Source organism: Dermochelys coriacea, chromosome 10, assembly GCF_009764565.3.
Source record: "Dermochelys coriacea isolate rDerCor1 chromosome 10, rDerCor1.pri.v4, whole genome shotgun sequence".
In the NCBI taxonomy this organism is placed as follows: Eukaryota; Metazoa; Chordata; order Testudines; family Dermochelyidae; genus Dermochelys; species Dermochelys coriacea.
In genome coordinates this window covers 63,294,455-63,311,063 of record NC_050077.1, presented here as the reverse complement: position 1 = coordinate 63,311,063, position 16,609 = coordinate 63,294,455, and the positions used below count along the sequence as shown (strand labels likewise).

At 39.1% G+C, this 16,609-nt stretch overlaps 1 protein-coding gene across 5 annotated transcripts in view; it reads left to right on the top strand.

The window, feature by feature from the left end:
• LOC119862599 (tropomodulin-3-like) overlaps positions 1-15,493 on the top strand; it is a 46,975-nt gene extending 31,482 nt beyond the window's left edge. For 3 of the 5 annotated variants that reach the window (XM_038419581.2, XM_043493766.1, XM_043493767.1), the window contains exons 5-10: positions 484-573; positions 1,959-2,089; positions 4,090-4,197; positions 6,127-6,270; positions 9,193-9,337; positions 12,148-15,493. In XM_038419581.2, coding sequence (XP_038275509.1) covers positions 484-573; positions 1,959-2,089; positions 4,090-4,197; positions 6,127-6,270; positions 9,193-9,337; positions 12,148-12,182 — 653 coding nt within the window. In that variant the 3' untranslated portion in view covers positions 12,183-15,493. Of the gene's footprint in view, positions 1-483; positions 574-1,958; positions 2,090-4,089; positions 4,198-6,126; positions 6,271-9,192; positions 9,338-10,659; positions 10,730-12,147 lie in introns of all 5 variants that reach the window. The other 2 variants (XM_038419579.2, XM_043493768.1) reach the window with 2 other exon arrangements.
• Positions 15,494-16,609: the final 1,116 nt, after the last annotated feature.

Here is a 16,609-nt window from a genome sequence, read left to right as displayed (position 1 = left end):
AAATTATCTTCCCCCCCAAACAAAATATTTCACCATTTTATTGTTTTTTTGGGTCTGAAGAAGTAAGAAATGGGTTAAGCAAGATCTTCCCCCAAACTGACAGCTTTTTTGAGTAAATGTGTGTTACATCCCTTCCTCAAATGTGGGAACGTGGTGCTATATGCCTTGTAAAACTAGCTTTAGACTGACAAAGCAGCAAACAGTGTAATGATGTGCATCTGTTGTATGTCGGTTGAACTGCACACTTGGCTGTGGTGTATGATGTCTATTGGTGGGATTTTGATGGCTGTTTTGAAAAGGGGCAGGCCAAACAGAAGTAAAAAAGCTCTTAATGGCTTTAAATTATTAGAATTGGTAAGAAAATGGCAAACACTTTTCATTGAACAGCTGACACTTTCCAACCAAATGCAATTATTAATCTCTCAAATATTCTTCAGCTTCTGAATTTAAACAGCAGAGAACAGTAAAATTCTTCTCTTACAGCTATCCTGGGAATGCACAACTTGATAACAAACACTCAGTTCTGTGACATAGTAGGAAGTAGTAACGGTGTCAGCAATGAAAGCTTCACAGGTGAGTATTTATAGTCGAGATCTAAATAAAAACCTGTGTACAATACCAAGTATCCAGACATTTTGCTACTGCAGCATAAACTGTGTAATATGTTACACTTATATTCTTGATACAAAAAAAGCATTTTGTTTCCAAGTCAAAGGTAAGCTTGTATATAAAATGTTAAATTGTTAGATGAGCTGTGGAAAGGGTAGAAATTAATAAAAAGATAAAATATACTCACTTTTTGTAAAAGTGGAATGAATGAACATATATTTTATTTGTGATTCAGTCTGGGTTTTAATATTTTCTTTTGTAATCCAATTCCCATCTGTTTTTTCAAAAACCTGTTGTGAAAGTGACAAAGGACTTGTATATAAAAAAAAAAAAGTTACTGTGTGAAATTATGGCCAAAAGAGGACAGCATGGTGTGATGTTGCTTGGTTTTTGGCAGGACGGGCAGAGGATAAAAGTTTTCGGCAGATGACTAGTTGCCTAGATGTAATAACTAATACGTGTACCGTTTATTACACTTAATATGTTCAATGGTGTCAAGGTTTCTTCCCCACTCTGAACTCTAGGGTACAGATGAAAGACCCCCTAAGCTTTATTCTTACCAGCTTAGGTTAAAAACTTCCCCAAAGTACAAACTTTGCCTTGTCCTTGAACTGTATGCTGCCACCACCAAGCGTTTTTAAACAAAGAACAGGGAAGAGCCCATTTGGAGACGTCTTTCCCCCAAAATATCCCCCCAAGCCCTACGCCCCCTTTCCTGGGGAAGGCTTGATAAGAATTCTCACCAGTTTGTACAAGTGAACACAGACCCAAACTCTTGGATCTTAAGAACAATGAACAATCAATCAGGTTCTTAAAAGAAGAATTTTAATTAAAGAAAAAGTAAAAGAATCACCTCTGTAAAATCAGGATGGTAAATACCTTACAGGGTAATCGGATTCAAAACATAGAGAATCCCTCTAGGCAAAACCTTAAGTTACCAAAAGACACACACACAGGAATATACATTCCATCCAGCACAGCTTATTTTACCAGTCAGTAAACAAAAGGAAATCTAACGCATTTCTAGCTAGATTACTTACTAACTTAACAGGAGTTGTAAGGCTGAATTCCTGATCTGTTCCCGGCAAAAGCATCACACAGACAGACAAACCCTTTGCTCCCCCCTTCCCCCAACCCTCCAGATTTGAAAGCATCTTGTCCCCCCATTGGTCATTTTGGGTCAGGTGCCAGTGAGGTTATTTTAGCTTCTTAACCCTTTACACGTGAAAGGGTTTTGCCTCTAGCCAGGAGGGATTTTATAGCACTCTATACAGAAAGGTGGTTACCCTTCCCTTTATATTTATGACAGATGGGCTCTATTGATTCATGTTCCTTGTCTTATGTTTCAGATGCAGTAAAAGGTGAAAGGATGATACCATTTTCAGATGAACCACCAAATCCCACACAAGTAGAGGAGAGTTTGCAAAGGATTAAAGATAATGACTCTCGTCTTGGTGAAGTTAATCTGAACAATATAAAGGTAATTGTTAGGAGGCTACAATAATTGCATTGTTTTTCTCACCTAAAAACTTTTCAGTGCGTCTTTTATAGGTACATAGATTCCAAGGCCATTGTGATCATCTTGACTGACCTCCTGTGTAACACAAGCCATAGAGCTTCCCCAAAATTGTTTCTTTTGATCTAGAGCAGTGGTTACCAACCAGTCGATCCTAGAGCCTCTGCTAGTTGATCGTGATCTCCGGCCGCTAAAAGTCCAGCTGCGCAGCAGGGCTCAGGCTGTCTGCCTGCCCTGACCCCAAGCTGCTCCTGGAAGCAGCTGGCTGCTGGCACGTCTCTGTGGCCCCTGGGAGGGGGCATGTGTGTGAGGGGGCCCTGCATGCTGCCCCCAACCCCAGCACTATCCCAGCAGCTCCCATTGGCTGGGAATTGGCCAATGGGAGCTGCAGGGGTGGGGCGGGCAGTGCATGGAGACCCACTGCCCTCCACACGCCCCCAGGGACCGCAGAGATGTGTCAGCAGCCAGCTGCTTCCGGGAGCAGCATGGGACCAGGTCAGGCAGGCAGCCTGCCTGAGCCCTGCTGTGCCACCAACCAGGAGCCGTCTGTGGTAAGGGTCTCCTGGCTGGAGCCTGCACCTCACACCCACTCCTGCACCCCTGCCCCAGCACTCTCTCGGAGAGCTTGCACCCCTCACTCCTGCACTCCAACTCCCTGCTCCAGGCTCAGCCCAGAGCCCCGTCTCACACTCCGAACCCAGCCCAGAGCCTGCAGCCCAACCCCCTGCTCCAGCCCTGTAAAAGTGAGTGAGGGTGGGGCGGAGGGAGGGGGGAATGGAGTGAGCAGGGCAGGGTCTCGGGCAAGGATCAGGGTAGATCCTGGGTTGATCTTAAATTCAAAAATTGATCTTGTGCTTAAAAAGGTTGGAGAACACTGATCTAGAGCATATCTTTGAAAATAAATAATCCAATCTTTGTCCTAGTTTTAGAAGTACACAACTCATCTTTGATAGGCTAATTTGTAAATGCATCAATTTTTCCAATAAATGTGTGGGGTATGTGATCTCAAATCAGAAATTTTGAACTAAAATTTTTATTTAATTCTGTTCACGGAGGAGTGTTATCAATTATGGTTATTAGAAACGGAGTGATGTTTGTATATAGTATCTTACTGTGTTATATAAAAGATGCTGTTAGTTATGGTTATTTCTAGTAATAAATGTGGCGGTCAAACTTTTTAAAAAAAGATTAAAATAGAATTTTTTTTTTAATTTGTTCAGAACAGAATCGTAACATTTTTGGCAAGCAATAAATAACCCAAGTTTCTTATTGCTTCCACTAAGAGCAGAAAATTGGATGGGGAATTTTGTATAATATATCCAACATAACCCCTGGGCATTATACACACCTGTAAAATGTACAAATGTACACAAAATGAGTTGCAAATTTCTTAGCAGTGTCAGACCAAAATCATTCCATTCAGTTTTAGTACACCAAATCATATTTCTAACTCTAAATTAGCAGTTGTTTCTGAATTAGTGTAACAGAGAACAGAGATAACCACACTTCAGTAATTGGATCTACTTAGTGTTCAGAAGTAATTTCTATTTATTAATTCCATTTCCTCATTTCTCAGATTGTGGAATATGAAGAATTTAATGAGATACTGATTAATATGCAGACACACATTTAGAAGAATATTCAATTTGTACACTTTTTCTTGTTCTGGTAGCTTTTACAGATCAAGATATTTTAGTCTAATTCTAATGTGGTACTGGCTTGAGTACAGTAAAGGTAGCGTATAGGTGATTTGAAAAGGCAAAGAGTTGAGCATATGATTTTGCCCTTCATCCGCATCCAAACCTGTGCTGTGGGACTTGGTTATTGATACCAGTAGGGGAGAACTGGTATCCCAGTATATTTCTCTGTAGAAAGAGATAATGGGGAGGAGCTGAGTAGAAAAAAATCATTGTAATGGCTATAATGTAATGTACAAAATGTGTGTATTTCATTTTCAATTCAAGAACATCCCAATTCCAACACTGAAAGAATTTGCTAAGGCTTTGGAAACCAACACCCATGTGAAGAATTTCAGCCTTGCAGCCACTCGAAGCAATGACCCTGTTGCTGTTGTAAGTAGGTTCTTGTGGGTTGGGAAGTGGGGTTGATTTGAACTGAAAGCTGTTTAAACATCCTGGTAATGCAGAGGATGAAAACAATTTTTCCCCTTGCATCCTGAAGTTAAAGAAGCTTTGACAGCACCTACTAGAGACACAAGGTGGGTGAGATAATATTTTTTTATTGGACCAACTTCTCCAGTAAAAGATACTGTCTCACCCATCTTGTCTCTCTGAAATCCTGGGACTGACACAGCAACAGCAACACTGCTGTAAAACTCCTAGGTGAATGGGAAGTGGTTCTTCAACTCTTTCATTCTAGACCACTTTGTGAGAGAGCCTCATGTGGACCCCGTCCCTTCTCAACAACCAGTCCACCACTGCTCAGTTGTCAGTTTCATTCCATGAACCTGTGGTGTATGCAGGACTCAGTTTGAAGAACCATTGTGTTTAGGTGTCACAGTTCAGGGCAGCTACACCTGTATTCCTCCTCTTTGGTCCAGCAACAGACCCCACTCTAGGCTTCAGGCTCCCCGGCTGTCATCTCTCTTGAGGGGAGACACACGTCATATTTCTTTTTAACCGGAGTATTTCCAAGCTGCATATACATCTGACTATACTGGGATATCCAAGCAAGAGACTCTGGCTAAGCAGGCCTGCTTACTTTCTCTTCAGGGACTAATAACAGAGTAATTGCCCACAGTTATAAGGTACCACATAGCACTTCCAATGCAAGCCTATTTTATCCTTAAGGTAAAAGCACTACAGAGAAAATGTATTAAAAATAAATAAATCTAGACCCATGCTAATAAGCTTTCCAAGATCACCGCTTCCAACACGGACTATTGCAGAAGCAGTACCTCAGAACCTCATCTAGATGATTTCCTTGTAGTTTCAACGTTCATCACAGCTTCAACTCTGAACAAGCACACAGTCTTATGGGGCCTAAGTGGACCAGTCCTTCCAACTCTTCACTTAGGATTTGGGACCCCCATGCCCCAGTGGTCCTGTCCATTTGCTGGATTAGGAAGAAGGACTGTCCATGCTATTTGTCCAAAAAACCTTTTTATCTGTCCAGTCCCTGGAGAATCCAGTTTGAACTAGTATATGCCAACTTCTGGGGGGATGTGGCTTCCAAGGACTGATAACTGGAGGAATTACATTAGAATCCCCTCTTCCTAGAGGAGTTGCATACACAACTTTATTTTTAATACAATGGGCCCCGAAGGTCCTAATTCACTGAGGTTTAAGTTAATATAATATGTTTTGACCTTATTGAAATTCTGTTTCAATTTTTTCTACTTGAAATTTTGTCAAAATAGATGCATTCCCATGTAAAGTTTAATTTTGACAAAATGACATTTTCCAACCAGCTGTAATTACATGTACTTTATTGGCTACTGGTGACTAAAAGCAGGTCTCTTGTATTTTATATGATCAAATGGGCAGAGATTATTAGTGTTTTGGAAGTCAAATCTCCTGGCTGTATATCCTTCAAATCTAATTTCACTTGCTAGGCAAACAAGACGTTAGTTATTTTTTTAATCTTTTCTATTGAACAGCTTATATTTCATTGTGTGCTGTGGAGGGTTTTCTGCAAAGGCTTATAAAGTGGATTTGGGCCAATGTGCTAATTAGAGACAATTTATATTCTGTGAAGGTTTTTAGTTTGCAACAAGTGTAAGATGCAGGCTCTTTCCTCATTGTGTACTATACAAATGAAAACTTGTTTGCATTGGAAAAGGCTGATTAAAGATTCTCTCCCCAGTCTCAAATGAATGATAAAAGGCTGGGAAATTACATTAAGAACCTATAAAGTGTTGCCAATTTTGGGCAACGTCCACAAATGGTGTAAATTGGTATAGCTCCGTCTGGTCCTGTATATTAAGTTTACTGTAGTATAATTTGCTATTTAATTTTCATTACTTTTTCCTGCTTTTCAAGGCTTTTGCAGATATGCTGAGAGTGAACAAAAACTTGAAAAGTCTAAATATAGAATCAAATTTCATCACTGGGGTTGGCATTATGGCACTGATTGATGCACTAAAAGAGAATGAAACCCTGACAGAGGTCAAAATCGATAACCAGGTAAGTGAAGCTATAATAAGATTATAGCTGAATTATTTGTGCTCTCACTCTATCTACTCTGACTGACTGATCCACCTTTGAGAAAACAGCTGCTGATTCATGACCTTTTCAAAAATATTTCAATTAAAAACAAAACAGTTTTGTACCTAAATAAATGTAAACATTAGTCTTTTCCCATTCTTTCCTCTACTGGACACTTCCATCCATTGAAGAAGGCGGACTAAATGGCTCTTGGGAAATGATGGGCTGCTTTATTCATCACTTATTCATTAATATTTTATCATTCAAATAGTTTCCCAGCAAGCAATGGGAATATTTGAAAATGAAGAATTAGGATTTAAAATAGAGGAAGAGATGAACCCATGAAAAATAAATGTTCTATTTCTATGTAGTTTATATGGTGGTTAAGGATGGGGGAAGAGAAAAATGGTATGTGTACATAAATTTATGTACAATATTTTTAAAAACTTAGCTGTGTGGTGGAGCTCGGAGCAGGCTAGGTGGAAATCTCCTTTCCCCTCCCCCACACCCCCAACCACCCAAAATAAAAAGATCAAAGGGGAGGGGGTGGAAATCAGCAATACTTAAAGTAGCTGAGAGAAGCCTTTAAAACACAGGATGAAATGGAAGACGGCTGGGCTGGATAGGCATTATCCTGTCACACAACTTCCCTCTCTACTTTCCAGTGGAGGGGCGGGGGGGTCAGGATACTTTAGAGAGCCATCCCACTGGACAGGATGTAGAGATCACAGGTCAAAGCCTGTTTTTAACGTGTTAGCTGGGCAGGGTGAACGCTGGGGGGAGGGGAGAGGAAATCTATGGTTCGCTCTAAGACATGTTAAAATACAACATGCCATGTCTATCCTAGGCAGGCCCGGCTCTAGGCACCAGCAAAACAAGCAGGTGCTGGGGGCAGCACATTTCTAGGGGCGACATTCCGGCGCCAGCCATGCTGTCCCTAGAAATGTGGCCCAGCTCGCCTCCGCCTGCTCCCCTGAGCACGCCACTGCCTCTCCGCTTCTTCCCCCTCCCAGGCTTGCTGCCACGTGGCAAGCCTGGGAAGGAGAAGCCAAGTGGCGGCGCACTCAGGGGATCCGGAGGCGAGCTGGGGAGGGGAGCGGTTCCTCTCTTCCCCACCCCGTTCCTTCCTGCGCTCCCCCCCACCCTCGCTCACTTCCACTCCGCCTGCTCCCCTGAATGCGCTGCCTCTCCCTCGCCTGAAAGGGAGAGGGGAGAAGCAGAGCAGTGGTGTGTTCAGTGGAGCTGAGGTAAGCTAGGGCAGAGGGTTGTGGCGGGGGGGGAGCTGCAGGAAGCAATGGGGGTGGGGAAATGCGGCACACTTGGGAGAGGTGGTGGTGCTGGGGATTTGGGGAAGGGGTTGGGAAGGGGTGGAGTTGGGGCGGAGCCGGGGGGTGGGAGGGCACAAAAAAAAAAAGCGGGGGTGGCCAAAAATTTTTTTGCTTGGAGCAGCAGAAATCCTAGAGCTGGCCCTGGTCCTAGGGTTTTTAAATGTTTGCTAACGTGTTTTAAAACCAGACTTTTTTTTATCTAGAGAGAGCCTCAGATATCAGAGCAAGAGATGGGGCTTATTCCTGTTCTGAGGGAGAATTCCCTAGGGACTCTTAAACTTCTCCAAAAGAGGATACCTAAAAACTTCTCCAAAAGAGCATACCTAAGGAGGTTCTGGAATCCCTACCACTTTAGGTTTTTTAAGTACAGGTTAGACAAGCTCCTGTCAGGGATGGTCTAGGTATGGCAGGGCATTGGACTAGATGGCCTGTTGAAGTCCCTTCCAGCCCTTCATTTCTATGATTTCTATATAATTATAGTTCTATTCATTTAAGAATAGACTTCCCTTTTGGGTAACTTCTGGGCTTTGCATCCTCAAGTGAGGAGCATTGAAAATTGAGGTTAACTACCCTGTAGATTCCATTGCTTAGAATAAAAAGAACAAAATATTCTTAAATATTTAGTTTAAGATGCTGCTGGTGTACTTTAAAATGAGTAAACAAGCTCAAGTTTAACTAATAAGCAATATAAAAATTTAACTGCAGAGTGTATTCTGCAGTTTCTATGTGAAAAGAGTTTTAGCCTAGAACTGTCCATGTTCCTAGGCAGTTTTGTAATTGAAACATGGTATTACAGCAGAAAAACATAATTTGATATGTGCCACCTCTTTTTTGCATCTTAATGGAAGTAGTTCAGTCTTTTTTGCCTCTTAAAATTTTGTTGACATACTTTCTTGCCAGTGTTCTAACTAAACACTGAGGTATTCTGGTTATTACACAGAATTTGTTAAACAACTGATTGCTCTTATATTGTGGTGGCAGAGGGGGAAAACTTGCTTTTAATGGGTGAGCCTAAATAAACCTCCTTAACTGAACTCTCATGCTGGTTTGAATAAATTTTTTCTGATCCACTTTACCTTTACGGTGTTAGTCCAACAGGTCCAGAAATGTGTCTCTAGCTACTAGTATCTTGCTAGATGCTCCACACTTGGTAACATTGGGGCTTTCCTGTTTGCTGTGCTCCAGGATGCACAGTACCTTTTAGGAAACCCAAGAGCGTGGGGAAACTTGCAAGAGTGCCACCATTAGGGCCAGCATATGGGCCTCAGACAATAAAATATAGAGGGAGCCAACAATGGGAAGGAGAATAAAGGCGTATAACTAACTGAGGGGTATGAGGCTAGGGCACTTCGTAAGTTTGATTTTTAAAATTCAAATAGGTATCCACTTTATATTGGTGCCAAGTTAAGTTGGTGATTGGTGCTTAAAATAGAGACCAGTAATCTGAACTTGTCATGTCTTTCAAATCAGTAGGTATGAAGAGAACTACTTGTCACCTAAGTATACTAAAAATATTCTAGGTTTTTGTAGGAAATGAATATGAATACATTGACGTTGTAATGTTTGTTAACAGAGGCAGCAGTTGGGAACACCTGTAGAAATGGAAATTGCCAAAATGCTTGAGGAGAATACAAATATCCTTAAATTTGGATACCATTTCACACAACAGGGACCACGAACCAGAGCAGCTGCAGCTATTACAAAAAATAATGATTTGGGTAAGACCTCTCTGGTAGACTGTTGAATGAACTAATGGCACAGATAGTATTTTTGCTTTGTGTTTTAATTAGGCGCCCCAATACACAAATAATCCTACTCCAGTTTTCTCCTTTACTTTGAGTCCTACTCTCCTACTTTTTTCCTCTCTTAATTTCCCCCTTTTCTTCAGTTTTCGCACTCTCCAGGCTCCCAGGCTAGAGTCCAGAATTCTTCAGTATTCTCTAAAACTCAAAAAAAATAAGAATTCCAGACAGGACATAAGCAGAACATGCCTTACAGTTTCATATACATGTGGCTTTGCCCTGGATAAGATTCAGTATTTCTTTAAAGGATACATTGAAATTACTAATTTTTAAAAAATAAACTTTCCTTGTCTCTTCTGGAAGGTGTTAGCTCCTGGATTCCAAAAGGATGAAGAGCACTTTTGATGGTGGATTTGTTCTGACAGGCAAAATAGAAAAAATGAACAATAACCCTGTTACTTGATCATCCAAACCCATTGATTTGGGATAGTGCATAGTTGCCTAAACTCAAGTAAAGGGCATATCCCCTATCTTGCAGCAACTGTGAACTGGGAGGCCAGGCCACCCCCACCTATTGTTTATTACCCCAGTGGAGAGACTAAATTAATCCCTATTGCCAGGGTGCCAGGACATATCACCACAGATGTGGCTAACTAACTGAATCAGGAAGCTTGAAGCTTAGTTATGAACATAATGTGAGAACTCAGTAATGCATTTATATATACCTACACTAAAGCCTCTAGCTAAATAATAACTAAATTCCCCACATTAAATAGAATTGCCTTTTTTTATCCCGCCCCCCACTAAGTGGTTCCTCTTTCTGGTTACACATCCACACACCCCATGGTGCAGGTGGGGTAGCTCTTCAGGACAGGAAGTAGGGCAGGTGCTTGCCAGAATAGTTTCCAAGGGCCCAAAGAAGCTCAGCGGGGGACCTGTTGAGACAGGGACCTGAGGTTTGAGAGGCTGGTGATAGGTCCAGGGCCTCCCATTGAGGAAAGTTGTTTGTGGGGAAGTTAGGCAGCTGTGAAAGACTGAGGAGAGAGGAACAGGAGGAAAGAGATAATTTGAAGGGAGCAGGAAGGCACCGGACATATTACATAGCTACCTCTGAAATGGCCTACATTTGAGAACAATTGATTTGATCTTTTCTCTTGTATCATTATATTTCAAGTGCTTCTCTGCTAGTTGTGAACTTTCCTGTTTTTCACCAGTTCTGATTTTAGCATTTAATTGCTGAAAATCTATTTCTATGTTTTCTATTGATATCTTCCCTTTTTTTTTTCTTGCTTTCTTAGTCTGGAGTATACAAGTAAAATTTTCTGCAAAAGCCTTTTCATCTCTCCAACCCTGAAGCTACAGAGACAGGTTATTGTGAATACCCAGTTGGGTACTGAGCACTGAAATTGAAATGTTTAGTCTCACATCACTGTCTTTGTACGTTTCTTCTGACAAATTGTCTACATCTTTTCTCCCCATGTTTGTCTCATGCTGTCCTGCTCCCCTGTTCTTGTTTGCCCAAGACCCTGTGCCAATTTATTTTTAACTGCATGATTGGACTACAGTGAGATGGCCCAGTAGTATGAACCACTTCATCTGCTTTTGCGATCAAACTAAAAAAAATAGAGATGAGTGTGAGAGAGAGAGCCTAAGAATGCAACAGTTTAAATATCTGTAGGTTACTTTTTAAATGAGTAGTACATTTTAGGCTTTGATGGTAGGTCTCTGTAAGTACTAAAACTTGTAAACTCCATATTTGAGCATCAGTGGAGTATCTTTTCTAGCAGTGAAAAACGATTATCCCACTCTGATTTTACAATATAGCATTAAAACTTTTCAGTTCATTAATTTGAACCAAAGCTGAAGATAAACAATTTGGTTTATATAAAACTGTAACAGATGTATTAATAAAAATTATAAATTTATCATATGAATAAGTATTTAAACCACTGTTCTATTGTGTGGTTTTCTGCAAATGTATAGTACCTTCTAATTAAAAAAAAAAAAATGTGGAAACATCCTATCTAACTTGAGGCTTTTAAAACTCTTAATCCACTTTCAAATCCGCTATATCTGCTCAAAAAAGGAGAAGTTAATTTGATTGGGAAAGAGAAAATACAAGACAAACTGATTATTTCACTTATATGCTACGTAGAACATCAGTTTAACATAACTTTAAACATTAAGCGTACTCCAATCATTCAGTCAATACTGCATATTCTTTAACTGTAAATAGCATGTGAGTTTTAGTAACTTTATTCACCAATTTTTTGTTCATCCCTTGTGTAATTATTTTAAGATTTCTGAAAATTTATTCATTCTAATAATGGACCGAAGATTATCCGATTACTGAACATGAGTTAACATTGTAAAGTTTTTTTTACCAAGTCTTCGAGTGTTCTGAAGCTTTTGTATATTCCTAATTAGAACTATAATTAAGCACAGTGCTAGAGAATGGTACATATGAAGTCAAGAATAACTGTTAAATCTGCTCACCATATTTCAAGTGATATGACATTATTATATTCTAATTCTTACCATATAAATCTTAAATTGTTCATGAGTATCGAAATAAGGTACTCAGAGTTGCTAATAAGCAAATTTGAAATGATGAATAGTGCTAAATGTTAATTAACTGTTTGGAATGAAATTTTACATAGCTGAAAGAATTATGGTTTAAAAGGTTGACTACTAATTGTCCTGTTAGCTGTTGAGATATTGTGGAAATCCCTAAGAAAGTTATTACAGATTTTATAATTGTATTTTCTCTTTTCTTATGGGCACAGTTCGCAAGAGAAGGGTTGAAGGAGACTACCAGTAAACCTTGCTGCTGCTAGAATTGCATTGTGTGAAGATTTCAGAGGTCCTCAAGGCGCATCTGCTAATCATGGGTGTTGGCAATCTCAGACTTCATTTACTTGGGTAGAAGGGAAAAGACTGGAAACCCCATTCCTTTTTAGTAAAGTTATGTTTAGATCTGTCTGGTATGCATCACGTATTTCAATTTGTGACATAGTAACTGCACTAGACTTTGCAAGATCAGTTTTTTGAGAACTTTTTTTATATTCAAGACTTTAGCTATACTTTCCACTAAAATAATGTAAATTTTGAAATCAGTGGAGTAGTTGTCTGTATTCAAAGAATGATACATGAAGGGATCAATGAGCAAACAATGGAGTATGTTTCTGATAGGAAAGGTGGGGATGGTTATTTAAATGGAAGGATTTGTATATTTTTGAGAATGATTTAGAGAAAAGGGATTCTTCACACAACAGTTGGACTCTTATTTTGTAGCTATTACTTCAGCCTTCTTGTTCATATACACTGAACTTAAATCTTTCACAGCTGTCACAGTTGCAGTTCCTTTTTGTCTTGATTGGCTAATATGCTTTATTGATACTTTGATAAAGCTCAAAAGTCATCCCTTTTCTGATGAAAACGTGATTTGAATAAGGGCTGTTTCTGCTCTCCAATACATTTGGAGGAGAACTAATTAAAAGACAAGGGTGGGTGTCTTGAAAAATCAACATCTGTACTAAACCAAAAAAGCCTCCAAAGTAGCTTACATTTCTGAATATTCTAAAAGACTGTACTTTGTTCTGATGTGTTTAAACTGGACATCTTTAGATTGATTTTAGTATGTTCATCAGCATTGTTTTAGATTATATTCTTGTATAAAAATGTATATCTAAATACCTTAAATGACATAGGAGTTTTCTAGCAGTAGTGAACATGCATTGTTTAAGACATGCTGGTAGTATGTTTAGGAAAAGCAGTCTTGTGCAGCTCTGAAATTATATACGTATTCTCCTGTGGCAGGTTGCAACTGAGAATTCTGTTAAACTAAAAACAGCTGTCAACCATACTTCCTGTGAAATAGTGACCACTGTACTAGATGGATCTTTACCTTCCACTCTGACGAAGGGTCCTCTTGTTCCATCATCGCATGTTATCCAGAAACTTAACAAATGTAGTATCTAATTTGCATTGGATAGTAGATTCATGCTGTTATTCCAAGCCATTTATTTTAAAGAGAAATGTTTAGAGCTTTGTATCTAGGAAAAGAAATTAGCAGACAATAGTCACTGTACATAACAGCTGTGGACTCTTTTGTAATATTGCGAAACTTAGGTTTTATTTTGATTGTGCTATTTTTGAATTGCACTATACTTGATTGCACAGTGTTGACCATTGGACCATAACAGAAGTAAAAGCATGTTCTAAGGAATTAGACAGTCTATTTACAGTGACTTATATAATTCAACTGATTTAACTGTCCAATATCCATAAAATGAACATAAATACCGTACGTTTTTGTAAAAGCCATATATAGGTGGTGTGGAGAAAAATGAGATTTTTGTATCGTGCTGTATGTAGAGTTTTACAATATACAAATTTTTCTTTAGAATAATCCCCTATTATTGTGCCCACTTTTGCGCTACAATAAATCACGTTTTAGGTCTTTAAAAAATACAGACTTCAATCTGAAAGTGAATTAAAATTTTATGGCAAGTACATAGCGACTTTTAAACTATATAGTACCTTCACTGAAGATATAAGTAATTAGGTTTTACAAGGGTGGAAAGATGAACTATCATTTCAAAATTGGGAATGTTGTGGTTAATTCTGAATAAACATCAGTGTGTTATGGTCTAAAAGACATGGATGTAACCGTGTAAAAAATGAAAGGAAGCTGGAATGAATTCTATTGAAAAACCAAAGATTTCCTGCACTACACATTTTTGAATGAACAGAAATATGATGATGTTGGTCATAGACTCCTTTTGCCTTTGGTTTACAATATTTAAATTTTTTTACATAATTTAAGCAGACTTTATTGTGTGAATGCTATCCTAAAGTTTAAGTTCTTATACATTTTACATGCAAACATATATTAAAAGCTAAGTGTTTTTTCAAGAGATGGTGCTATTCAGGTGTGGCCAAAGCATGGTATACATGTATTAAGTTGTTTGAAACTATTTTACGGTGCCTAATGTTTAAAACACCAAGGAATAATTTTTGTATCAAATAAGCAGGCTGTAAAACCTTCTCTTCCTTCTGTTGTCAAAGGGTTGCATATTTATAAAATCTAATTTTTGTAATATCTGTTTGATCAGCCTCTAGACAAATTAGCCAGTTACTTTATATTTGTAATTGAAGATAGAGGAGGAAAATGAAAAGTGATGAGGTGGGGAGAGAATTGGTAATGAAAAGCATTTTTTCTTCTCTACGCTACTTGTTTGAGTAATATCTGGCTCACCAGTGGCATAAGTGGAAATCAGTGGTTGGTTGAAGATGTAGTGGTCAGTAGTCCTGTCACAGTTGAAAGTAATGGGCATCTTTGTGCCAGATCCTTAAAAGCATAGTCCCAGTGAAATAAATTCAGTAGCTCCGTTGTGAACGGCTGAGGCTAGAAACGCGGTGGCAATCATAGCAGAGAAATCAGACAGACTGGACATGGAGAATTAACCATAGAGGCTTATCCCTCCAAGTTAGGTTTGAGGTACATTTGGCAGGGCAATATGAAGACGCTTTAATTGCTGCCTGTAATTTACCTTGCGTGTGGATAAATGAAGGAATCCAGTCTCCAGAGCTGTCAAATACCGTAATCAAACTCAGCAAGCAAAGCTGACTCTTTGATTTACTGGTTTCAAATATATAGTAAGGTCTTGGGTATGATGAGCTCAGATTTTATGGGTGGTATTACATTTAGCAATAAATTACTATAAAAACCAGGCTGCTTTCAAAAAAGAGGTGGTGATTAATAAGGGGTGTTTTTTTTTAAAGTCTAATTGATTCATGGTTGGTTCACTTTTTTTTAAAAAAAAATATGCACTAAATCTGGAAAATCAAGTAACCACACATTTTGTTGATAGTTTGGATTTCATTCTTAATACACAGACTTGTAGACTGTTTCCCAAACATTCTGTAAATTATCTACTTTGTTATACTCTAGAGAAATGTCCTCATCATCTCCACAGCTTTTTGTATGAATAATGCTGTTTGTAAGCTATGAATTACAGAGTCTGTTAAGTTTAAGTTTCCGTTGAGGAAACATGAATTGAGTATTTTAGCAAATCAGCACTGTATGCTGTCAAGCTGTATTACATTAAAAATTCTGAAACCTCAAAAGATTTTTTTTCTTTTTAACAGAGCACTAATTTAGCAGAAAGGTGAAGCTGGCGTATACTTCAGGCTCCTGCTTGTACCTTTGCCGTTGGGAATGCTGGGGCCCAAATGGCTCTTCTGAGAGTCAACACCTGTCATTGGCTATAATTTGATTTTCACATGGGAAAAATGTTAGCTTAGCATATGGCAGAAAATAACAAATAATAGCAAAGTGTTGTCAACCCAGTTTCATGCACGCAGCTATTTAAGCCTACGGACTAGATTTGTTTTTAGCTTCTGCTGGGATAATGTAGACTGCAGGATCCTGGCAACACACAATCTGCAGCCCTGCTGGGGAACAAGCTGTTTGTACCCTCTCCCTCTGCCTTGGGGATCTTAGAACTGTGGGCTGTGCTAGCCAACAAATAGAGCTTGGTTTGGGATAATACAGGATCTAGGAACTCAAGCTATGCAGTATTTTCAGTACACCCCCTAGGAATCTCTACTGGCAGGCTTCTGTGTATCCCCAGCTGGGGCAAAACTCCCTCTCCAGGACAGCTGCCCTCTTGGACATGATGGAATCAGAATTTACAATCCTGCACCAACAGGGGTAACTCTAACCCAGGAGTATCTGCTAAAATATAATCTATGAAAGTCCAAATAATTAAAAAGCAAACTGTTCCATAAACCTGTAGTCTTGTATGGAACTCATGGGAATGCTTCGGCAGTCTTTGTTGGGGTCAGTTCATAAAAGCAAATTGGGTAATAAGTATGGTCTTGAGAGAAACTACTTATGTTCCAAAATTAACACTTGGAAACATCTGTTTTCCAACCAAATTTCCTTTGAATTCTTGTCATATTAATAGACATATTACATAATTTTGCCTAGTAAAAGGACGCACTGTCTTTGAATCTCTTCATATGTAATAGTGGGTAATACCTCTCATGAGTTACATTTCTAATACTTTCCTCTTTATCATGCACAGGCCTTGAGAAGTATACCAAACACCTAGCCAGGAACAGATTAGAAAAATTTGGGAGGAAGAGGTTGCTATCAACAAATACTCTGGTGACCCAATCTCTCTCCCCACCTCCATCCTTAAACAGCTACTGGAGTCCTATCACAGGCCTGTCCTAGGC